The following is a 26,376-nucleotide window of genomic DNA, read 5'->3' on the forward strand; positions in this document are numbered from 1 at the left end:
TAATCAAATCATAAGCGTCACTAATTGGTGGCTCGGAGTGAGTAGTTCGGACTAAAAATTGAGTCCCGTAACGTAACAAACCTAAAAATATTTATAGACCGTTTTATTGCACATATGTTTACCGACATTGAATGCGTTTTGTGTAAACAGGCCATTTCCTGTGAACTTCAGTGTGTCGTTTACAAACAATTAATTATAACGTATTATATTACGGGATCTCTTGTCTCTCTCTCGCTTGGGGTTAAAATAAACGGCGACGTGTGATGGGTGATTCATAATTGAATATATACCATTAGCTAATGGCGTTATGATTGAATAGTTTTTGTTGGAATTAGGATTTATATTGAACTAGTTGACGCGCGTGTCTTCGTCCAGACGCGCAGATTATAGGTACCGTATGTTTTTACTTATAAACGAAGACTTGTTTTCAAAATCTAATGATGCTCGTGCTCGATCAAGCGAACATCATAACATCAACTTTTTATTTGTAACGTACTTGTGTACGTAAAACGCAAAAGCGTTGCAAATAATATAAAAAAAAACAGCAGAAATCCTACGACAGTTTTTCCCTTTGATTAAACCATTATTAGTCCAAATAAAATAGCACAAGGGAAACAGACACAAATATAATAAAACAGATCATAAAGAGATATGATTGCTTTGTTTTGAAAATGAAATACAACCGCCTTAATGGGATTGGACATAATATGGAATAATTAAACATAACGATTGCTATAAGGTTTTAAAACAACATATAATTTTAGGAAAAGGTCATATGTAAAAAGTTTTCAATAGCAGGTTATAAAAAGTGATGACTCTCTTAGGTTTTATAAAAAAAAATTAACGTCTTTTCGCATCTGCTGTATTTAACGTGTAATAATAATATATTAGTAACGTTACTAATAACGTTACGTAATTGTTTCAGTTTCAAATTGGTACTAGAGTTGTATATACGACGACTTGGAACTAATATAACGATAATTGATTAACCACGACGAAATTACCAAAAATCTTCAACGCAACGCTAAAAGAAATGTAGTAATGTTCTGAGTAAATGTTCATTTATACTATTTTTATATATGTTACAGAGTTAAGATAAACTTGAAAATGACTCAACATTTTAAATATTCTTTAATTAAGAAGCACCAGTGCCAAGCCGGGCGGGTCGCTAGTTAATAATATCGGTGTAAAGTCATTACTTATGTCCAGCCGCTGATTGATTGAGTTCCCGACATAATATCATTGAAGGATGGCGAATTTATAGTAAAAATGTTGTCGTTAAATAAATAAATTAACTAAACTTTTGGAACGTTAAGTCCTTCAGGTAACATTTTCTCTCTCTCTCTTTCTACATGATACGGTTTTATATAACGAAGAATTTTGTTATTATTTTAATTCACGCGGGATTTTTAAACACTGTTTGGTCATAGTCATTAAATGAATCTAAATCATTGTTAATTGTTATTACATTGTGTCTGTTAATCAATACGTGATATAAAGGTAATGTACCTTTATATTATGTATTGAATAACAGTATCCAAAAATCGATAGATGGACTACCACTATGTGACGCATCTTTTCGTTTTCTCTTATTACGTTGGTACTTAGTTTGTTATGCTAGCGCTTCAATGTAAAATAAAACTACCCACTTTAGAAAAATATGTTATTGTTGCCACCATCTTATAAAGGAAACTGAACTATCTATATTAGGATTATTTATAAACTAACCGGTAAGTTCCTTAAAGTGAATGTTTGTAACATTCTTTTGGAATAATAAACATTTTCAAACCTTACTATATAACGAATGTAAATTGTTTTAAACTGTACTGCGCTGTCACGTTAATGTCTTTTTAAACTTAGATCTGAGGTATTCGTTTCTAAATGGTGGTATATTCTTTGACAGCCAGTAAGCGAGCAACGATTTTATAGTCCGTTTTAACCACAAGAGGACAAAGGCCAAATTTGACATAAAACTGAAGCGATATCATCGTTCGAGAGCTTATAAAATCTTATTATATTCGTTATGGATTGGCGAAAAATAAAAGGTATAAGTAGTGAAATGGAAAAGTGTTGGGCTATATTTAAATATATATCATCAAGAACTATCCGTAGTGCATAATATAGCAAACTACGTATGTACGTAATCAGTTAATCTGACGTTCATCGTTACTCTTTTGATTATGAGGGTAAAATAGGGTATAGTATATATTAATTAAAGATTTTGAGTTTGACATTGACAGGTAACAGATGACAGATGTCAAGTACTTAATCAATCAACGGCCGGACTTGTAACTACTACCCAATAAACGCTACATAATATAATTATATGCTTACATATTATTTAAAGGTATCCTCGCAAATGCAAAATATATTTTTAATAATTGACATTATTAAAACGATTAAAGGGATTATTTGTTTAATTAATGAAAGATTTATTTGGTTTTAGAAAACATATATAAAAATCGTCGATTGTTTTTTTTTTTGTAAATATGGCGCCGTTTTATCTATTACAGATATGATGAAATATTCATAAAGTTTTATTTTATTGATATAAAAAATATATTATTGATAGTTGAGCTTAATATATTTGTATCGCTATATGCCTTGCGTTTCAAAACTATATTTGAAACGAAATATTTTAATTTTATCTAGCGCGTTCAATTATATAAACTTTTCAACATGATTATATGTATTTGCCATGTCTTGTCATGATTATCATTAATATATATATATATTTTTAATTCAATAAGCAAAGACCTATATCTATACAGGATAATCATTATTTTTATACGATATAACAGCAATTAAAGTGCTGATTAAGTTATTAAATTTACAGATAATATTTACATAATTAAATCCTGTCATAAAAAAAATCTTGATACTTTTTAAAATACCATATTAAGTTTCCTCTTGTTTGTGATCTGACTATTTAAACTACGATTAAATTTAAATTTAAACCCGTTTTTCGTTTCGTCAACATTGTAAAGTTCTCTCAGTTCGTTATCACATTCACGATAATCAGCGTATGTGTCACTGTGCCTTTCTATTTCTATTTTCTCGGAAACCTTGGCATTGCAACCACTCGGTCCTTGACCTTTGAAACAGTCGTAGTAAGGTTTACAATCAATGCTGTTCGTACTTCTGGCTATGTAGCCGATGTCGCGGTTTCTATCTGTGTAAACGAGAAGGTCCCTGCCTAAATGTCAATCCCTGATGTCCGTGGTTAGGGTAAAACGAGCAGATTCACTAATGGAATCATCACGACCTTTAAGTCTTCGGTTTCCGTTCAAGTGTTCGATGAATGACGTGTTCGTATTCCTTCCGATGTCTCGTTTTATGCTGTTGTGGTTTGAGGGGGAGAGGTGGGTCAATCTGTAACTGACGCAAGAGTCGTTCCGTCTGACAACAGTCCTGGTGGTGCCAGCTCGCGAGCTACCTATCGGTGCGAAGGAAGTACCGTTCTGTTCTGGTGTAGGTGAAGTGTGGCAGCAGCAAAAACATTTGAAGTACGATCTGTGGAATTCTCGACGGAATTTGCCTGTAACAAAATCTACCGTTAACAAAATGGTGGCCTTAAGCACATCTTTCATAAACATCTTACGGAAAATTGGAAAAAATACAAAATGACCATTATTAAAAATAGCAACTTTTAAAACATATAGTTCTTAGAGTGTTTGTTTATACAATTGCTCATTGGACAAATAAAAGTGTATCGATTTCAATCAGAATCGTAATTTGTGGTGTATTTAATCACAAGGTGGATAAATGCCATGCAGGTGTACAAAGTATGGTGATACATAACAAAAATAAATGCATGCAGTTCCCGATCAAATAAAACTGTCGGCAAAGCTAATTTTTAATAACCAAACCGTCTGGGGTTGAAAACACTGACCTGAAAAGCCTGGGAATCCTGCAAGCAAAATATTTCTGTGACGTATTTATAACGAAAAAGAACACGAATTGTTAAACAAAGAACTCTCAACTTAAAAATTATTTTCGTACAAAGGCATGTTTAAAAACTCTTTACGCCTGTTTGTGTTAACAAAATAATTTGAATGTTTTTTAAACGATTTAGTTTAAAATGCTCGGTGTTTTAACTTGTATCAAGATTATGCAATAAATAGAATTTTTGGTATACTGTTTCATGAGAAACGAATGAGTTTCGAGAGAATAAAAAATTAACTGCGTCCCATTATTATAAGTTAAGCGAAGTCTTGAGCTTATCTATATAAATATAAATGATTGTTTGTATGTTTGTCCTACAAGCGTTATTATCTAATTTCAGTTAAAACTTAATACAGTTATTGTTAACACATTTGAGGATCTGTTTGAGTCTTTTTTGTGTAGGTAGGCGGACGGGGAAATGGGTCACCTGATGATAAGTTCATCACGTCTCATAGACATCAGCACTGTGATTAAAGATGGCTTACATCGCCAATGCGTCTTGGGAGCTAAGATGTTATGTCCCTTGTGCCTCTAGTTACACTGGTTGACCCATCAGACCGGAACACAAACATATAAAGTATTGATGAGTGGGCGGTACCCATCCAGATGTGCTAGCACAAAGCCCTAAGTTTCTATAATGTACACTAGTATTGGATAATTGCTTACAAAACATTTTACAAAGCGACGGCTTCTAACTAGTGTTATATAAAAATATGTCTTTCTTTTGTTTTTTCTATCTATTATTATATTTTAACGTGAAAAACGCTGTTCCCATTAAGGCATTTTTTTTTGTAAAATTTTAAGCGACACATTTTTTAAAATATATATAACATTTTATTTAGCTTTCTACGCTTTTATTTGTTAAATGTTTTTTTCATATATATATGTGATAGGTAGGCGGACTAGCAAAATGACCACAAGACGACGTGTGTCACAGTGGTCACGACCATCCATAGACATTGGTGCTGAGAAAAATATCAACCACTGTTTACATCACACCAATGCGCCACCAACCTTGGGAGATGTTATGTCCCTTGCGCCTGCAGTTTCACTAGCTCACTAAACCTCCAATCCCGAATATAATAATACTAAGTATTGCTGTATATATGATGAGATGCTACCTACCTAGATGAGCTTATATAAGACCCTACCACCAGTGAAATAAATATGTTATAGAACAAAATTAAATATACTATACATACCTAAGACATACTTAGTCAAGATCAACCTTCTCAGATTGTTTTCGTTATAATATATTAGATAATGGATGTGTTTTTTTTAATTTTTTTATTAATATTTTTAATGTGAAGCTTTAAAAAAATATCAATGAAATACAAAATTAATGGCTACGACACTTGTGATATTATGACGATAATATAAAAGCGAAATTAATAGCTACATATGTCAATATGTCAAGTAGTTATAAATTACTTTTATTGGCCTCTATCTAGTTTGGAAAACAAAGATTAAAATATAAGCGTATAATTATGAAAGCTACAGCCCGGTTGCGATAGATGGCGCTGATTGAGATTGACACTTTTCTGAATCGCACTGTCTATATTCGTTATTGGGTATCTATATAGTGTAGAACCATTTGATCCATCAACAACGAATCAATAAAAATAAATGAACTCGTTTATAAAGAAAAACACTACAGTTTTTTATAGATGTTTGAGAACGAACAAACGAAATGGAACTGCGGGCTTAGATAAGCTTACAGACTACATAGCGATTGAAAATATCGTTGGTGGAAAAGTCGAAAACGAATGGAAATTGTATAGATATATTGACGTAATTTTTTGGACATAGACAATTTCTAATTTGTAAACTATAGATCTGCTTGAAATAGTTTTATCATTGACAGGTTTCCATACAGAACAGCAGTGAAATTGCCATTCTATAATCATTAGCCATTGTTCGTTTGTCTGTAGAATGATTATGGCTAAGTATAGATTGTTACGGATTGTGTTTCTCTTCGATAACTTTCAAGTGCATTTTACTCGATAATAATACTAGATTTTTATACGCAAAATATTGGAAATCGGTTGTAAGAAACCACGAAAGATATTTTTTATGGCTATTGTTATTTTTTACGGTTCTCAATACACCAGCTGGTTGACATAAAAATACGGAATACAGCTTTTAGAGAAGGTCACAAATCTTACTATGATTCGCTCCGAACTTGAACATGGATTCATTATTTGTCATAATAGCGACTGTTATACGAATTCTGTAACAATTAACTGCTATAGTGGTATTCTGTGAGAAGAAACTCGAAACTCACCGCAGAACACGAACGTGAAGTGTGAGAATGTGACTACAATAACTATAAAATTTAAAGGATATACGAATCATAATGGCGTATTATAAGTTGGTTGATAACATTTAATAAGTGAGCTACGAAGTGAATTATTACAGAATCACAGTGGTTAGCTGTTATGGTTGTGAAGCCTGCGACAGAGTGAGACTGTTATAAGATTAGTAACCTCGAGCTTGTGTATCTTTGTTCTCTAAGAAAATAATTAATATTAGACATATAGTAAAGAAATATTTTGATGTAAAATTCTAAACAACGAAATTACGTAACTATCTTTATGTTTTATGTAAAAAGCAAAAAATTAACAAAACTATCTAATAACGGTGAATTACCGGTAATACCGGTAATAATAACCGGTAATAACCGGTACTTTTGGTCCAGGTCCACATATTATGCAACAAGATCGATTCAAACAACACAAACAATACAACAGAATTAATAGTCAATGAGCTACGAATGAATAGAAAATGGGGGGGGGGGATTCTTACCACTCATGAAGTTGTAGATGAGAGGATTTACGGCGGAGTTGGCGTAGCACATCACGTGTGAGATCAAAGCTATGCAGGTCATTATTTCGGATTGCTTCACTTCATAGGCGACCCTGTTACGAGTAAAAAGTTTTTATATAATTTAAGTAAACACAACATTTACTATCTTGTATTGACTTATAAGGCTGTAGAACCCGAGGGTTCAAAGCCCGGGTTAGGCTACTAAATGTTATTAAGTATTTTATCAAGATATATTCAGTAGCAGTCATGAGTTTTGAAATTGGCAGTTAAGCTCCTCTCCCTTTGAGTCGTGTGTGTGTGTGTGTGTGTGTTTGTGTGCGTGCTTTTGAGATAAGTTTTGAATTGTTTAATGTCTATACAAATACCTCAGAACAGAAAGCAGGTGAACTGGAAAATAGCAGACTGCGAACATGATCACAACAGCTACAAGCATTTTTGCGGCCTTCCGTCGGGAACGAAGTTGGCCCTCGGTGGAAGCGTTGGCGTGGATTGATGGAGTAGTCCGTCTGTTGGCAGCCAACCCTGGACAATGTTGGACATCGTATAGTCAAATAAACAAACATATAACCAACTACTAATTAATAAAACGAATTTGGAACAAAGCTGCTAGCACAATTTATTTATTTGAGACAAGCACACACATAATACAATTTTTTTAAACATTTAAAAAAAGAAGTAGTCAGTTTGGTATCTGTTGCTTGTCATAGGCTAGACGCTAATACTTAATAATAAATAAATAAATATTGGACAACATCACATACATTACTCTGATCCCAATGTAAGTAACTAAAGTGTTATGGAAAATCAGAAGTAACGACGGTACCAAAAACACCCTACCCAATATAGAAAACTGATGAACTTTTTCTACATCGCCTCAGCCGGGAATCAAACCCGGGATCTCGGAGTGGCGTACCCATGAAAACCGGTGTACACACTACTCGACCACGGAGGTCGTCAATAAGCGGATATCGTGTCTATATCAAAGAGAAGTGTAATCATATGTACACTATAGTTAAATAGTTTTAATAATTTTAATAAACACTTGTCAATTGCAAAAAATTAAGTAACATTCGTCTAATACATGTACCAATTACAGATATGCATAACACTTATAACGTAACGTAAACTGGACTGCCTCGTTGGTTTATTGGTTAGATATAAGGCCGCAGATCCCGAGGTCTTGTTATCAAACCCAAGGTCGGGGCGATAACATTTTAAAGGGTTTTCCTATCGAAAAATTCTCAGTTAAAAATCAAAATACACTTTATTCAAGTAGGCACAAGCACTTTTGAATCGTCATTTAACAAACTATTTTAAGGAAAGCTATCACCGGTTCGGAATGTAGATTCTACCGAAAAGAACCGGCAAGAAACTCAGTAGTTACTCTTTTTCTACATGTAAAAATACAGTCATATTAGTTAAATACAATTATATATGTTAATACATACTTATTTTTATAACGTAACTTACCATCTACCTACTTGACATAATGTTGTTTTAATAGCTACTGAATTCTCCTTTTTATAAATCACAATATGAATGGAACTTAGCCAAATAAAATATATCAGAAAATTAATAAATATATTCTAAAAAATAACAATAAGTTCATAGTAAATGAAAAACATATCATCATTGGTATGAATAAGGTTCAAGTTAAGTTAGTGAACCTCTATCGGAAAGCACCAATTTGGCGCGTAAGCGTCTTCTTTTCAATGACGATATAATGCTTTTCTAGATCCGAATTCGCGGTTTTTATGTAATATCTCCGTACACTAATTCTTGCCATTAAGGGTCGATTTATATCTTATAAATATAATTTGCATAAACAATTATAATATATTGATATCGTTTGTATTTATGAACAAAATATATTCAATTCAAAACAATAGTTAAGCAAAAATTTAATTATATTAATACAGAATACTGAGTTATTTTGACTTTGAAAATGTTTTTTTATCTTTTAACTATCTCGGGCAGTAATACTTTTCGTTTAAAACAAGCCTTATTCGAATATGCTTAAACAGACAATGAACTACACTACAACTTGCGTTAAAGGGACGTGTAGACTAAGCTCTCACATTATCCTTAAGCAAAGAGTAGGCTTTTGTCCATACAGTAGTTGTACATTTCTAAAAATTTTTTTTTTTTGCTAATCATTTTCTTTATCATTTGTGTGAATAGATTCAAAATTTTTTTTTTGTATTAATTTAAGAGATGATATTGTTATAAAAATACTCAGTTAATATTTTGTAAAGTATAATAAATAAATTCTTATTTTAAATTTGTTTCCTACATCTGTACCGTTATTTAGACTCTCTTATCAGGCGACCGTGTGGCCTAATGGATAAGGCGTCGGACTTCGGATCCGAAGATTGCAGGTTCGAGTCCTGTCACGGTCGAAATATATATTTTACTCGGGAGATACATTAATTTGTATACAATATTTCGGAATAATAAATATATTATAAGAATATTATTTTAATTTCTATTTTAGTTTGAACGCTATTTTTTTAATTTTATATTTAAAAAAATAAACTTCAGTTTTGTGAAATAGAACATAATAATCGCAGGTATACCATATTTGATTTTAATCTATCTTTTTGAATTTGACGCCGCCAATTAGGGGTGGAGTGGTTGTGTTGGTGGTAAATGTGGTAATGAAAAAACAACCTAACATAGTATAAAACAAAGTCGCTTCCCGCCATCTGTAAGCTTGAACCTTTTAAAGTACGCAACGGATTTTAATGCGGTCGCCATCAATGAAAAGAGTGATTCAAGAGGAAGGCAAAGAAAAGTCGAGAATTTCAACTTTCATAGGCGGAAAAAACAAGGGCTTTTATGTTTGTTCTTCTAGCTATGTTTCATATAGATCCTTATTGCATTGTGTGTGAATCTACTACTGGCAGCTGGTATATTAATATTCCAAGTGATTACACACAACAGATAATCTATAAAAAAGTATAAAGCGACTAGCATATCTCGCGGCTTTACATTACATTAACAGCATGTAAATTTTTCACCGTTCGGCTAAGGCCTCCTCTCCCTTTGAGGAGAATATTTGGAGCATGGGATATGCTCCAATCATTCTCCTGCTGACCACGCTGCTCCAATGCGGGTTGGTGGAATACAAATGTGGCAGAGTTTCGTTGATATTAGACACATGCAGGTTTCCTTGCCTTCCCCTCATTCTAATTTACATTCATCCCTATTTAAATTATTTTAGAGGAAAGTTGACAACAACATTAAAATCACGTTATGTTTTTTTTTTTTCATAATATACTTAGAGGGGTTTAGCATTTAAGCCATGTGATAGGAAGTGCATTGCCCCTTGGTAGAAATTGAAATATTAACCAGTCCCTACAACATTAATGCAGCACCAACATTTAGAACTAAGATAAGTGCCAGCATTTCCAATGGCTCACTCACACTTCAAACCGAAGTATCACCAAGTAAACAAAGAATATAATCAAACTAAGATTAAATTTTTTTTGAAAGTTTGTAATTAATTGCATAATTAACACATACTGCCTTTATTAAGCGAGTATCGCGTTCACAAGCTGGGCTGGTTTTTAATTGGGTAATTTATAAGAGGCACTGGAGACATTTGTTTTATGAAGGGGCTTATTTTTACTAGTCACAGTCTTAAGGCCAATAATTGCCGTATCAAATTTGATTGGATTAACTTGAGTTATTTGAATAATTTCATGACATTACTGATAAGCAGCTAAAGGGATTATAAAAATGTATATTTTAATCTTATTTTGGTAACAAACTGTTATTGCAATTAATTTAACCAATGATGGTTTCCGATATAACATTAATGTTAAGGGTCAGAAGTTGCAGAATATATACAGCAATAAAATAAAAAGAGGGGAGATAAAGATTATACTAAATTTATATCTGTACTAATATTATAAATGCGAAAGTAACTCCGTATGTTGCCATTTCACGCGTAAAACGCTGAACCGATTTAGATTAAACTTTGTATGGAGATCAATTCAGCCACAGGAAGGACACAGGCTATTGACAGTGAGAGTTTGTAACGGCTATATGTAAAGTTTAATAAAACAGGTTTTTTTATGGGATTGGTTGGCGGTCGAGCCCATAGACAAAGGCGCTGTAAGAAATATTAACCATTGCTTACATCGCCAATGCGCCACCAACCTTGGTAACTAAGATGTTATGTCCCTTGTGCCTGTGATTACGCTGGTTCAGGTAACATATGAAACTTAATAATAAAATTGATCATAACACCATTCATTAAAATATCTATAGTATTTTAATGATTGGTATGGTATTATAGTATAAAATAAAAAATAATATGATTGGATATAAAATAGTATAAAGTGAAAGTTACTCCGTCTGTCTCTCTATTGCACTTTTCACTGATAAACCTATAAACAGAATTTGATGAAATTTGTTATGAAGCAATGAACGCCATGGAAAGATTGGCTTTTTATACCTAGCATCTGACGTCCAGCCCCTTAAATAAATATGTAAATCTCTGTACGAAAAATGTCCGTGAAAATACATTTTATTCGAAATTTAAATGCGATCACACTATTTGATTTATTTCGTCACGAACCGAATCAGCTATCACGATAACGAGCAGTCAGCTCGTGAACAAACCAGATTCAATTTTGTCGAAATCTCCGAGTAAATAAGGAATAGTTGAAAATGGCAGAATAATACTACCAAAGTGAGAAATATCAGTACAGGAACTGTCTACTGTAATACTAGAAATAAAATAAAATCAAAATATACTTTATTCAAGCAGGTTCTGGCAAGCACTTTTGAATCGTCATTAAAGGTACCACCCGTTCGGAATGTTGATTCTACCGAGAAGAACCGGTGTAGTTGGTTCTCTTTAGAATCAGTTGTATATATTATTAAATAAAATAATTGAATTATTATTATCCCGCATGGAAATCAACGAATCTAACTCCATACTTTTTTGTCACCACCAGTAGTGATCTCTAATAATTGGTTTTGTGAAAATGTTTGGTAACTAAATTTAGTAACAATAGTTTTGTATCGACTCTCTACGTAGCTCGCATCAAGCCAAATGCAATCTAACAGGACGTTGATCTTGTAAACAAACTCAAGTAACAGTCGACATATATCTCACAGCCGGCCAAAGACTGCTTGTTAATAAAACCCTAGGTCAAAGTAATCTAAGTGGGTGGTACCACCCACTCAGCATATATTCTACCACTAAGCAACAATACTTAGTATTTGTGTGTTGCGATTTGAAGGGTGAGTGCGTCATATGGCATAACATCTTAGTTTTCAAGGTCGGTGGCGCATTAGCAAGTAACCATAAGTTGGAGCATTTTTTCGTCCGCCTACCTAAACCATAAAAAAACACGCGTAAGAATCTATTTCGATACGTGAAGGTTTCCTCACGATGTCTTCATTCGCCGAGTGCGAGATGAATTGTAAACACAATTTTCGCACTTTAAAAATACAGTGGTGCTTGACAGGAACCCTCGACTTTCAAATAAAGTATTTTTAACCTCAAAGCCACGCGCCAGTCTTCGCTTTTTATCATATATTTTATGTCAATAAATATTCTTTAAGCTACACTGGATAACCATAATTAACTTTTTAACATAATTTATTTTAACATAATGATTAACTTAATTTATTTTTTCTAGTCACTCTTGAAACATAATTAACGTTAAATTTACTTTTAAATTACTCAAAAAATAATATTAAAATCTATAAATATATCGCTCTTGTTTTGACCGTGTCTCACAAAGAAACTGCTGAAAATATTGGATCTAAAATAAAATTTGTATCCTCTTATTCAACGTGTTTCAGAGGTTTTGGGCTAAGCATTATAATAAATACAATATCATTCAACGTACAACATAGGAATAGCAACGCATTTGCTAGTAATGATATAAATCTTAAATAATCGTGAAGTTCATAGTCGTTGATTTCCATACAGGATACAGAGTACGCGGTACATTATAGTGAAGCAACGAAATTGAGTAATTGAAGACCGCTTTTTTGACTTCACACTACCGGGAATTTTTTCGTTTAATATTTGCTATTTTTGCATCACTTTTTCTGCAAACTTTTTCGTTTTGCTTTATAATCATAGCCGTATTTCTTTCTAGTGTAAAACAACTGAAAAAATGTATCATAGCTAACCACTTTTATATTTGTTTGACAATTCTGACCTGGATGAAGTTTATACAAAAGAAATTTATGTAAAAGATTATAGATTTAATCTAGTTTTTGACACGTCAAAGTCAGAATAAACTTGACTTTAATCTGAAAGCTGATTGGTCGGTGGCAGATGACGTAATAATAAGCCAATTGGCGTTCAATATTCTCTAAGATTATCTTATCTAACTTTGCTAAGCATTTTAATATCTAGCGCTTAGTTTTGCCATCGAGAACGAACTGTCAGAAGAAATGAGCAATTTATTTGTTATTACTTACAATTATTTTGTCCACTGGCCGGACAAAGTGTATGAGATTCAGTGTGTCCAGGAATATTGTCCGACCTCCAAAGAACTCTGACGATCTGACAATAGGCAATCATCATCAGGAGAAGAGGGAACCTGCATAACAAAAACATTTGATACACTTATCGAACGGTATAATTAGATTGAAATGTGAGAGTAATTAACAATGACGAGAGAGTATTGGGTTTCAATGTTACGACCATTATGATATTTGATCCGCCGCAAGTACAGTTTACCTTCTTAAAGGAGATTCCTTTAAGAAGGTAAACTGTACTTGCGTTTCGATTAATTACACCAGTTGATCGCTTTTACAGTTATGTCTCAACATTTTTTTTAGTAAGAACTCACTTCGAATTTCACTCAAGAAGTATTGACAACTAATGTATACATGTATTCTTTAAATGTATCTATATATTAGCAGCCTGTAAATTTCCCACTGCTGGGTTAAGGCTTCCTCTCCCTTTGAGGAGAAGGTTTGGAGCATATTCCACCCCGCTGCTCCAATACGGGTTGGTGGAATACACATGTGGCAGAATTTCGTTGAAATTTGACACATGCAGGTTTCCTCACGATGTTTTCCTTCACCGCCGAGCACGAGATGAATTATAAACACAAATTAAGCACATGAAAATTCAGTGGTGCCTGCCTGGGTTCGAACCCGAAATCATCGGTTAAGATGAACGCGTTCTAACCACTGGGCCATCTCGGCTCGAAAATGGTTATTAAATGCTATAATTAATTAATATTACTCAATGTCATATATTGTACTGACATTTCACAATCGTAGTCAACGATCATATTCGACTTTTTTTTTTACAGAATAACTTCATAGATACAACATTCAGATTCTTGAGTTTTTATTTTGAATAAGGGCGCGTCATTCTCACTTATAACAATGTATACTTCGTGAAATAATTTAGGTGAAATCTACGGAAATCATTCAAGGAAAAAGCGAGGAATACCCTTACTTAATAAGGTTTGAAAGTAATTCTTAAAGGTAATGCCCAAAATAAATAGATATTTGTAATTGACGTTTATTCGAGACGGCCCACGGCAGTGTTCATTTTGAAAGTAGCTTTTGATGTCGAAATTATATATCTATTGAAACAAAAGATTTTTCGAGAAAGAATAAATATTATACCAAAGGACTGTTCCTGATTAAGATTCACAAAGATGATTATTTTGTGTTCGAATTTTAACATGAAATTGACTGAAATAATTGAATGAGTTCGACTCTATTTGATTCGATTAGAAATTATTTGACGATGTGTTGAAAAAAAAAGTGGTGTGCCAGAAAAAAAAATCAATTCTCCCTATTTATTAAATTTAACTTTAACAATAATTTTCACCAATATTTAATAAGTTAGTCGAGCGTGTGTAGATATATCATAATGTTGACTTTTGAAAATCCATATCGTAATTGCTTGTAAATAATTGAACATAGTGAGAAGTTAAGATGATATTAAAGTATATTGACAAAATGAATAATATCCTCGCATCTGTCATACAATGGATTGCTTGCTTTTGCAATCCTCACAAACACATCAGCCCGCATTCGTCCACTGCTGGACATAGGCCTCTCCAAATGCACGCCACTGTGATCTTTCTTTGGAGACTCGCATCCAGCTCCTGCCAGCCGTCTTGCGCAAATCGTCACTCTACCGTGCCTGAGGACGTCCTACACTACGTTTGCCGAGACGTGGTCTCCACTCTAGAACACGTTTTCCCCAAGGGTTATCGGTTCTTCGACAAATATGGCCAGCCCACTGTCACTTCAGCTTACTAATCCGGTGGGCTATGTCGATGACCTTGGTTCTCTGACGAATCACCTCATTTATGATGCGATCCCTCAGAGATACTCCGAGCATAGCCCTTTCCATAGTACGCTGAGCGACTTTAACCCGGTGGACCAGCTTTGTCGTGAGTGTCCACGTTTCGGTTCCGTATGTCATGACGGGTAGGACGCACTGGTTGAAGACTTTCGTCTTAAGGCACTGTGGGATCGACGATGTTAAGATTCGTCGTAACTTCCCAAATGCTGCCCAACCTAGCTGAATTCTTCTATTCAAATCATCCTCAAAGTTGTTTCTACCTAATCGCAATGTCTGCCCGAGGTAGACATATTTTTGAACAACTTCGAGGACGGTACCGTGTATCGCAATCAGTTCCGGTAGAACATGTTCATTGAACATGACCTTGGTTTTATCTAAGTTCATCCGTAGGCCGATGCGCATAGAAGAATCAGCCAGCTCATTCAGCATCTGTTGTAGGTCCTGCAGCGTTTCTGCCATGATGACGATGTCGTCTGCGAATCTCAAGTGAGTGATGTACTCGCCATTTCAGCGTCTTGAACATGTCCTCCATTGCATTAGTGAACAATTTGGGGGAAATAACGTCCCCTTGTCTCACTCCTCGATGCAATGGTATGGGATTCGTTTGCCGACTCTATACTTGGACGGACATGGTGGCGGCCTTGTAGAGACATCTCATCACTTGGATGTATCGCGAATCAACTTGGCAACGCTGCAGGGACTCCAGAATAGCCCAGATTTCAACCGAGTCAAAGGCCTTCTCACAGTCCACGAATGCAAGACACAGGGGCCGATTACACTCATGGGACTTCTGTATAATCTGCCGCACTGTATGGATGTGGTCTATGGTGCCGTATCCGCTCCGAAATCCGGCCTGTTCCGGGGGTTGGAATTCGTCAAATCTTCGCGCAAGACGGTTCGTGATCACTCTTGAAAACAGCTTATGGATGTGCCTCATTAGGGATATGGGTCGATAGTTCTTCAGCAGGGTCTTGTCTCCCTTTTTGAAGAACAGGACGACCACACTTCTACTCCACGCCTCCGGAGTTCTCCATTCGAAGAGGACAGAGTTATAAAGCTTCTGGAGCTCCCTCAGTACGGGTTTACCTCCAGCTTTGAATAGCTCTGTTGTAACGCCGTCCTCTCCAGGGGCTTTTCCATTTTTAAGCTGTTTAAGAGCAATCTCGATTTCGCCAATACTGACTTCTGGCAGGTCTTCGGTGAAAAAGCGTGTTAATGTAGCTCTAGGATCCTCATTTCCGGGATCAGGTCGAGATGCATGCGATGCGTGTAACCGGCCGTAGAAGTCCTCTACTGCCGAAAGAACTGCCGGCTTGGAAGAAACGACTTCTCCACTTGCTGTGGTCAACTTCGTCAGGTGGCTTCTTCCAAGAGATTGTACGAACACCTTAGAACTCCGATTCTGCTCGATGGCTCTTTCAATCGTAAGAGTATTGGAGCACCGGAGGTCGTGTCGTACGCGCTTGCTGATCTCTTGGTTTAGTTGCCGTTTCTCGGACGAAGTGACAGGTGGGTTTTCACGTCGTTTCTTCATTAGCCCTAAAGTTTCTTCCGAAAGTTTGGACTTTCTGCCCTTACGCTGCATGCTACAAAATCTCGTGCCTTCTTCACGAAATTTAACATACAAACACAATTTAAGGACATAAACACTTAGCGCTTGCCCGGGTTCGAACCAGTAAACTTCCATTTTTCCACTGGATCATGTCGGTTATAATATGTTGAGTAATAGTCTAATTTAACGGCTCAGAACATCTATTATTATATTAAATATAAACTTTTGTAAGGACACTCGAAATTTCATTGGAAATTTTGATTGATCGAAGTATTCGAATTCGGTGATTAATAAAGTTTTATATTACACAATCTTAGTTCGTGAACTATTCAAAATATATTTAATTTAAGTTATGATTCAGCGGATTGTAAATTATTATATTATACAGCTTTAATGGACCGTGTAATTAGTTCCCTTCGGCATTTTTTATTAACCGTTAATATGTTTTAGAAAAAAAAATAAATAATCAAAACCTTCTCGGTGAATAAATTTCAGAACCTATAATTTACTCAAAAAAAGTTTAAAACAAACTTTATATTATATTATGTAATTATAAAATATTTTATTATTAATTTACATGTTCTAATTTATATCCATATTAGTGAATTTTTAAATGAATAAAACGTGATTAAGAACTTTAATAAATAAGATGTGTTACATAATACTAAATATTACCTACTAAAATTCTGATATGTAATGAATGGAAAATCAACTTGAGCATTTTACTCGGTTCTTAATGTGATATAATTTTGATAAGGGTATAGTTTTAGTGCTATAATTCTGAAATAATTTCTGACATATCCCGATCGAGTTTTGATGAGTGATGAGTTTCGAGATTTTTGTAGCATGATCACCATGTATTATTATTATTGTTTTAAAAAGTAAATGCTACATTTGCTCGTTAAATATATAAGAGAATGTTATTTTAATTCGTGCACAAAAATAATAATTGTGATAATGAGGTTATATGGCGTACCATGATAGGTATCACTGAGTATTAGGTGTTGTTGAAATATTCCACTGTCAAATATTGATAATCTAGATTTTTTTGACTGAGTAAGCCAGTGTAATTATTTCAAACTTTCGCGATGTCTATAGACTTTTTGCATCAAATAAAAAAGGATTGCTATTTTAATTAAAACAATTACCATTACCATAAAAGTTTGGATTTTCAAAACGACAACGAGTACTTGTTTTGATGACGGTAGTTTACTTACGTGTAAAGGAAAAGCGCCTTTATGATATGCCATTTAAGATCACTTTCGTCTGACCACGTAGGCGTACATTGCATGAAGTATTGCGCGTCGAATCGTAGCTCCATGTTTTTCTGCACTTGGAGCACGACGAATTCAGGTACATCTGCATGAAATAAGTGATTCATAAAATCTATATATATATATAAAAGCGAAATATCACTGATTAATCACGAAATCACAAAAACTATATCACCTACAAACCTGAAATTTTGTATTTAGGTTTTATAAATTTGGAGCGGGTAAAGCCGCAGGTTCAGCTAGTAATTTACCTAAATGTCATATCCAGTGCTTCATTTAATACATAATCTGTACGCATTACAAAGAAACTTTTAGAAGATTGAACGAGATTATGATAATACTGTATGAAGTTAATTGTTGGCAGTTCATAATTTAAAAAATATTATAAATTCGAAAGTCAGGGCGAAATAAAATGTCATAAAAAAGGACAAACTGACCCCACAAATCGGGGACAAAGCCGCTGTAACTGGTATCTGTATCTTATATCTTGGAAAATTACATTTTTAAAATGAATAAATCATAATCTTCAGGAACGCAGTCACGAGCATGAATGATCGTTTATATTTATCTGCTTTCAAATATTTCAGGCCTTCATTGCTGACGTCACATGTCAAATCCAGTTGAGGCGTCTCAAAAAATCGTTAAAATAACTTTATATTGCGCGTAAAATTCGGTTGAAGGAAATGTTTGAATCCAATTGCTAAAAGGGGCTTTTGGTGTATCCCTTAATACCACGGAGACAGGATTTTTTCCTTCACAAACAAATTTATCGCTGATTTTTCGTAATATATTCACTTTTAGTGAAGAAAACCTGAAAATGACAGGTTTTCTTCAGGCGAAACCAAACGGCGACTTTATATGTGTTTCTGTCAGCAATAATGAGCGGGAAGAGGGAATATATTTCTCGCTTTACGTCAATTACTTTGATGTGCCTAATTTGTAATCCTGAACCAGAGGAAACTTGAACTGTATACTGAAAATTGTGTCGTATTTATATGAGCTTAAAGTTTACATTTGTTTCAACTCTTTATTTTTATCGCGTTTTAAATATTTAATGATTCTTCATTGGATATCAGATGGACAGTAGTTTTAAGGGCGAGGAAAAATATTAGCTTATTAATATAAGCATTTTTTTATACGGGATTCATTAAACTTCAACAAGCAGTTATTAATACCACGGTACTTGGTTGTCTTCAATTTTACGTTCAAGTATCTGTTGTGGTTATTGTCTTGGCATTAGTAGTGACCGTTATATCGAATCTGGTTTCGTCGCAATATTTCACAAGATTTTTCATAAGTCAATTACATTTTTGTTTCTTCTTCTTTAAACTTCGTTTGTTTAAATCTACCGCTGAGATAATATATTTAAAAAAAGTAATAGAAATACCACATTATAATGTTACTTACTGAAAAGTAAAGACAGCACCCAGATGATAAGTATTGCGGTCTTCGCGCGACTTGTGGTGGATTTAAACTTGAGAGGGAAGCAAATGGCGTACCACCGGTCTACTGAGATGAACGTCAGAGTCAGCACTGACACCGTCACTGATACGGACTGTAAAAATAAAATACATGTTAGGTAATTCAAAATGAAAGATAAACATAGATAAAGGTTAATCTTTCGACGATACTTAATATATAAATCCCATTTGATACAAATGACTGAAGTTTTATTTAATTATTCTGGAATATTGTATTACCTAAAGCTAAACCCAATGGTGGCGCTTTAAGAAATATAAACCAGGTTATCAGCGTCAAAATTAAAGATGTTGCATCTTTAGTTGCAGATATATATATATATATATATATATAGATAGACATTTAAGATTTTATTGCCTTCATAATAGTATATATCGTATAGATAGTCTCCTCATACGTATTGTATTATGTGTTGCTTTTGGTGTATCATTCTATTGTCTGGTAGAGCTCGGCAATTTAATGTGCCTGAATAATTATTTTGGATTACAGTTTAAGTTTGTCTTTTTCTCGTTGTGTCTATTAGGTTTATGTCGATGGATCTTAAATTTTTGATTCCCAGACTGGTCTCGATGGTAATCAACTAGTCTGGACTCAAATCTTTTTTATGATATCGGTATGCGGACGAGCAAATGGGCCACCTGATGGTAAGTGGTTATAAGCCCATAGACAATGGCGTTGTAAGAAATATTAACCATTCCTTACATCACCAATTTGCCACCAACCTTGGGAACTAAGATGTTACTTCCTTGTGCCTGTAGTTACACTGGCTCACTCATCATTTAAACTGGAACACTACAATATAATGAGTATTGCTGTTTGGCGGTAGAATATATGATGAGTGGGTATATGGAATATATGATGGTGGGTAGTGGTAACCTACCCAGACGGGCTGGCACAAAGCCCTACCACCAAGTTATCTCTATTATTTTTATAAAAAGCATGTCATGGTGTTTGAAGGTAGTATAGAAGGTGAGCGGATGTCTACCAATATCAGCTTGCGGCTAGCGACGTCTTGACGTGGCGAACACAAGCATTCCATGTAGCGTGTTCACCAATCCAACATCATTTTAAACTAATTTAATGCACCTCGATTTAACACAACCTCCTTTCCTTAAGAGAATATATCTTACTGAGCCCTCACGTGGGCTTCCCTTCTTACTGTCTCTGGACTTGGACTGTTGAAGCAGTCAGATCTGACCTTCAGTTAGGTCAACAGGTATTATAATGCCTTTTCAAAGCTCATTAAAACGTTAATTCTTACTTAAAAATATTTTTAAAAACCTAGCTAGCCAATGTTTGTTCGTTTGGTTTAAAAAAAAAAAAGATGTATATATTCGTCGTCGTTATTCAAAGCGACACTAAAATTAGTTATGATAAACTTGTTATACCGCAAAAGTGACCTTAATTCCTTAATTTTAAGGCCGTAGTTCACTTGTAGCGACGCTGAATAAATTAATTAGTATTGACACTGATAGAGGGACCGCTGGATCACCATAACGACACCATATTCAATTAACTCTGTTAGGTCGCTCTCCATATATAATATATTTGTTCCATTTTAAGTTTTATTTTGTTAGATATTTTAATCTTATTACAAAGCAGAGAAAGAAGTGATGTATTTGTATTTTACGCATTGACAGGGTTCAGAATAGAAATTACCTGGTCTAGTCAGTCAGTCAATCTAGTCTACAGTCTAGAATACGTCAATTCAATTTGATACACATACTTATAGATCGCTGCATAAAATTCGCACAAACATATTAGGTTTCAGTTTCCAGATAATTACTAATATTCTTACTTTACTCCAGTTTTTAAAACACTAGTTAACATGTATTTCGAGTACCACACTAAAATCCCAGGGTATCGAACATGTGATTTTCAGATATGTACTAAATATAGTTTGAAAACGCTAAGTCTTCGACGAAAACATCTTTAGAGCAAGGTATATGTTTCCATATTTTTTAACTTCGCCATTCAATACATTATAATATTAAAAAAATAATAATTAATAAATAAGGTATATTAGATAGACACAACACAACATTAAATTAATGATAAAAAAGCGTTAAGTGATTACTTATTGATTTGTTCGATTGAATTATAAAATTCATAATTAGCACACAAAGCGCTTGACGCGTTTTTGAGTGTTCTTCCACTTGATCATCTCAGCTTTAATTGCATTACAAACGATCAAACTCGCAATGTGTAGGTTTGTTTGCAAGTCCGTCTGTGTAGGTATCACCAACTCACCACATATTCTACCTCTCATCCTCCTCCTGCCCTTATCCCAATTTTACTTGGGGTTGGCGCAGCATGTCTTCTTCTTCCATACTTCTCTGTCGGACGTTATCTCACAAGTAACATTCTTTCTAACCATATCGTCTTTCACACAATCCATCCATCGTTTCTTTGGTCGTTATTTGCTCTATATCCATCCACATCCATTCTCCAAACCTTTCTCACTACATGGTCCTCATTCCTGCGCATAACATGCCTATACCAAGACAGCCGGTTTTCAGATAGCTTCTCGGTTACCGGTGCCACTTTCAAACTTCCTCTTATGTACTCATTCCTTAAAGATTAATATATTGTATTGTTACAGGTACAAGGGACTGAACATCTTAATTTTTAAGGTTGGTGGCGCATTGGCGATGTAATTTATGTTTAATATTTCTTACGGCACCAATTTTAATAGGTGGTGGGTACATACCAATAATATAAAAACAGAATAAATACTTTTGAATCTTTAAGCCAAAATGTGAAATAACTAATTTATATAGAGTTATTATGTAAAATATCTAAAGTCGTGTGTCCATATTGTAAAACCGGAGTGTTAAATATTTAAGGAAGGATATAAAATTGTCTCGCTAATAAAACCACTTGGTTTTGCGGCTTAGCCTCTGTAATCCGTCTTTAGAAGTCGTTCACACCGAATTAGATCTGAAAGGCTCTTTCGATAAGTAACCATCAAAACCCGTCGAAATAACTTAAGAGCTGTTACGTGAACCGTGAAGGAACATTTTTAAAGGAACTACTCTTCTAAATGTATGTATGTATTTATATTTTTTTTAAAATAATTTTTAAATATTAAGTGTTTTTTTTAGAAAATTTTGTCGTGATTTTCTGGTTTTGAACTCCTCAGTTAAATTTTAAAAATTCTAGCAGTTGCATCGTATTGTCTCTGATATTCAGCTAAATGTAAACCAAGGCAGAAATACAGGCGTTAAAGAGAGAGATTATATAGTGCTGCCTTAGGACTGGTCTATAAGAGGATTAAGGTCAAACAATACGTCGATAATTTCTCTGTCGTCTTCCATACATGCAGTTTATTGCTCCACGAACTGCACTTAAGGTACGACCGATTTCGTAACTACTTCAAGACGACACTCGTGTGCTAAGTGCATGAAAAATCTTCGTATACTTAACTAAAATCTATCTCGGGGTGATATATTCTCGCCCAGGCAATATTACAACTGTAAGTTTTATAGGAAATATTTATTGGTACGCTATGGGGGTAAGATTGACTCCGTAACGGAACCGTGAAACCGAAATGGTGCTTTCTTATGTCGCCATGCTCAATTCCCACCGTTCTCTACTCCTTTGGTTGGGTGGCCGTAACTCATTCTTTCTTTTTAAATAGAATATCCCTCAATTTTTAATTTCCCTCAAATTGAGATTAAAATTTGTGTTACGAGTGGGGACGATCTTAGTCCGAGCGGTTAGGATCGAACCTGACACTTTTTACATCGCTAGGCGACCCGTAATAATTGCATTATTTACGCTTTTTATGACGACTCCATGTTTATACTCTTTCTCCTTATTTATTTATTGGCTTTTTTGTAATAACTAAATCGATGTTACATGTCTGCTGAGCGTCCCGTGACGGCAGCAATTATTCACAGAAAGGAGAAAGAGAGGAAAAGGTCGTATGGTCGTATAACGCTTTTTCCTAACGTCGCGATTTCGGCCAGTTCACTTTACCGTAAGCCGCGTAAAAGAATTTCGTTCTAAAAGTTATAGTTATAGTTAACCAAACTAGCTAAACCACCCGCTTCGCTGGGCATTAAGTAAAGGAGGGAAATTCGGAATTCAAAAATGTTATAGTCCTATAGACGATTTAACGACGGTTAGTAATTTAGATTCATATCTGAGTATTGACGTGATTGACACCACAAAGAAAAATAAAATGTTTAATTATAAATATACCTATATATGTGAAGCATTATAAACACAAATTAAGCACATGGTAATTTAATGATACATGTCTAGGTTTTTCGGTTCTTCGGTTACGTCACGTGTAATCAATGAGTAGACGTGGCATATTATATATCACTTAAGATAAATTCGGCGATCTATTTAAAGAATACTTTGAATATTAAACTCAGCAGAATTAGAGTGTGAATTTCCTATAAATTTTAAGTCCTGATATTCTAAAAACTTATTTAAAAACATGTTTGTCGATGGCTCAGAAATCTTGAAAATAAGGCAACTAATAAACTTAGCCAATAAACCAGTTGAAGCGATGAAAATTGTGTTAGCAATAAAATGTTTTTATGACGGAAGCGTCCTGTTACGGAAATTAATTTTAAAAAATCTTGGAAATATAAACATTTTCCATAATAATCCTACTATCGAGATGTAAATAGGCGATGATTTGAAATACTTTATTTATTTACGCTCTTGTGAATCGTTGTATATAGTGAAACTTGGTGATAGAGCTTTGTTCTAGCTGGATAAGTACTCACTCACATGTAGTAGTATTCAGTTTTGTTATGATCCAGTTTAAAGGTTGAGCCAGTGTAATTTTAGGCGCAAAGGATATAACGTATTAGCTCTCAAAGTTGGCGACGCATTGGTGTGATGTAAGGAATGGTTATCATTTCTTACAGCATCCATGACTATATATCACATAAGCCCATAAGCCTTCCACCTACCAATTATATTAAACCAATCTCTGATTCAGAATAAGATTCCCTCTACAATCAACAAAAGACTATTTTAATCAGTATTTACAGTTAGTGTTGCCATCGAGAACTTTTTACTTTTTTTACTCTCCTGTGGATTTACAGCTTCTACATAAGTAAAAATATAAAACAATTATTTTTAAATCGATTTACATTTACTCATGTGACTTTCGAATGATCTTAAGCGTTTGTAACTTAAACCAAGCTACTCTCATCTTGGATGCATACATTGTATACGGCAATACAACGTTGCAACATCCTCATTGAGCTTTATATCTCAAGATATAAAAGTTTGTTGACCGAAGATAAGCATTTATTATATATGTATAGACGGACCTGCAAATGGAACACCTGATATTTAGTAGTCACCACTATCAACAGATATATAATCCAACGTTGTAAGAAATATTATCCATTCCTTGCATCACCAATGCGCCACCAACCTTGTTGCCCAGTCATTATATACAAAAACAGGTCAAGAAATGCAAATGAATCGAGAAGCCTGATTTTTGGATATGTTGTAAGAGGGCCTTAGAAAAGCTACAATATCTCAATAACCATTACTGATAGTTTAAAAATGTATTGTACCTAAATTGTAGAGCCTAAATGAAGCAACAAAAAAGTATCTTATAATAATTTTCGTATCACGACGCATAGCAGAGTTATCGCAAAAAAAATTAAATTCAACACTTTTTTCAAGATATATATTTCAAAAATAAAACTATAAACGGTCACTGCCCGTGACCACGAACACTGCAAAGTGCTCGAAACGTCGGGATGTTAAAATAATTAATATACGCGATTAAATCCGTTAAAAACTAGTTTTATTTCAATGTGTAATAATCGCGAAAATCTAAGACAACATTATATATATTTCAATATATCCAAAAATCTGCCTTCTCGGTTCATTTGCATTTGCAAAATGTATATTATGACCGGACTATTGTGGTTTTAGAATTATATGCTTTATGTATAGAACTTCATTTAAATCAACTCTGTATTTATCACATTATGTAAATAAAGTATTTTTTTCTGAATACCTTTTACCTAATGTATCATAAGATGTAGGCTAAAAATTCATTTTAGCCTACGTCTACTTCAGTATCTGTTTTTGCGATAATATTATATGTGGAGTCTCCACAAAGTCAAGTCAAAAGTCAAAGTCAAAAATCTTTATTCAATATAGAAGTGTTTGCACTTGCTTATTGATTGTCAAAAATCTACCACCGGTTCGGAATTTAGCACCTCGGACCTGAGAAGAACCGGCGAAAGAAACTCAGCGGGATATATTTTTTTTTCATTTTTTTTAACCATTTTCCATGTAGGTACAATGATAAGTATATATTAGTTGTTTGAAACAGCCTGGAGGCGATCATTTCATTCCCAAGGTGTGCAGTCAACTAAAAAGTCATTAGTGTTGTAATATCCTTTAGCACACAAACGCTCTTTAACGACTCTTTTGAATTTTATAATTGAATAATTTTGAACGTTTTCTGGGATCCTGTTGTAAAAACGTATACATTGCCCCAAAAAAGAGTTACTAACCCTGTGTAATCGGGTACTTGGAGTAACAAGTTTATTCTTGTTCCTAGTGTTAATAGAATGTACGTCACAATTTCTGGGAAAATCATTTATGTTTTTGCGTACATACATAACATTATCAAAAACAAATTGAGAAGCGACAGTCATTATTTTAATTTCTTTAAATTTACCTCTTAACGAATCTTTTGGGACCAGGTTATAAATTGCACGAATAGCCCTCTTCTGCAGTACAAAAATAGTATTAATGTCAGCTGCATTACCCCAGAGTAGGATGCCATACGACATTATACTATGGAAATAACTGAAGTACACAAGGCGTGCCGTATCCACATCAGTCAAAAGTCTAATTTTTTTTACCGCATAGGCTGCAGAGCTAAGTCTATTCGCCAATTTATTTATATGGGGGCCCCATTGGAGCTTAGAGTCTATTGTCATACCAAGGAACTCTGTTGATTCTAAAACATCTAATGCTTCCCCGTTTAA

The 26,376-nt window shown here is 34.2% G+C and overlaps 1 protein-coding gene and 1 non-coding gene across 3 annotated transcripts in view; one reads left to right on the top strand and one right to left on the bottom strand.

The window, feature by feature from the left end:
- Nucleotides 1-2,432: 2,432 nt before the first annotated feature.
- LOC125073337 (orexin/Hypocretin receptor type 1-like) overlaps nucleotides 2,433-26,376 on the bottom strand; it is a 147,698-nt gene continuing 123,754 nt past the window's right edge. For both annotated transcript variants that reach the window (XM_047684125.1, XM_047684124.1), the window contains 6 exons: nucleotides 19,316-19,463; nucleotides 17,852-17,993; nucleotides 13,225-13,346; nucleotides 7,137-7,293; nucleotides 6,751-6,863; nucleotides 2,433-3,538 (listed from right to left, as the gene is read on the bottom strand). In XM_047684125.1, the coding sequence (XP_047540081.1) occupies nucleotides 3,204-3,538; nucleotides 6,751-6,863; nucleotides 7,137-7,293; nucleotides 13,225-13,346; nucleotides 17,852-17,993; nucleotides 19,316-19,463 (1,017 nt within the window). In that variant the 3' untranslated portion in view covers nucleotides 2,433-3,203. The remainder of the gene's footprint in view (nucleotides 3,539-6,750; nucleotides 6,864-7,136; nucleotides 7,294-13,224; nucleotides 13,347-17,851; nucleotides 17,994-19,315; nucleotides 19,464-26,376) is intronic.
- On the top strand, nucleotides 9,098-9,170 carry Trnar-ucg. The gene has a single exon. It is a non-coding gene; the product is annotated as a tRNA-Arg (tRNA).

The sequence above is a fragment of the Vanessa atalanta genome, chromosome 24, assembly GCF_905147765.1.
Source record: "Vanessa atalanta chromosome 24, ilVanAtal1.2, whole genome shotgun sequence".
Classification (NCBI taxonomy): domain Eukaryota; kingdom Metazoa; phylum Arthropoda; class Insecta; order Lepidoptera; family Nymphalidae; genus Vanessa; species Vanessa atalanta.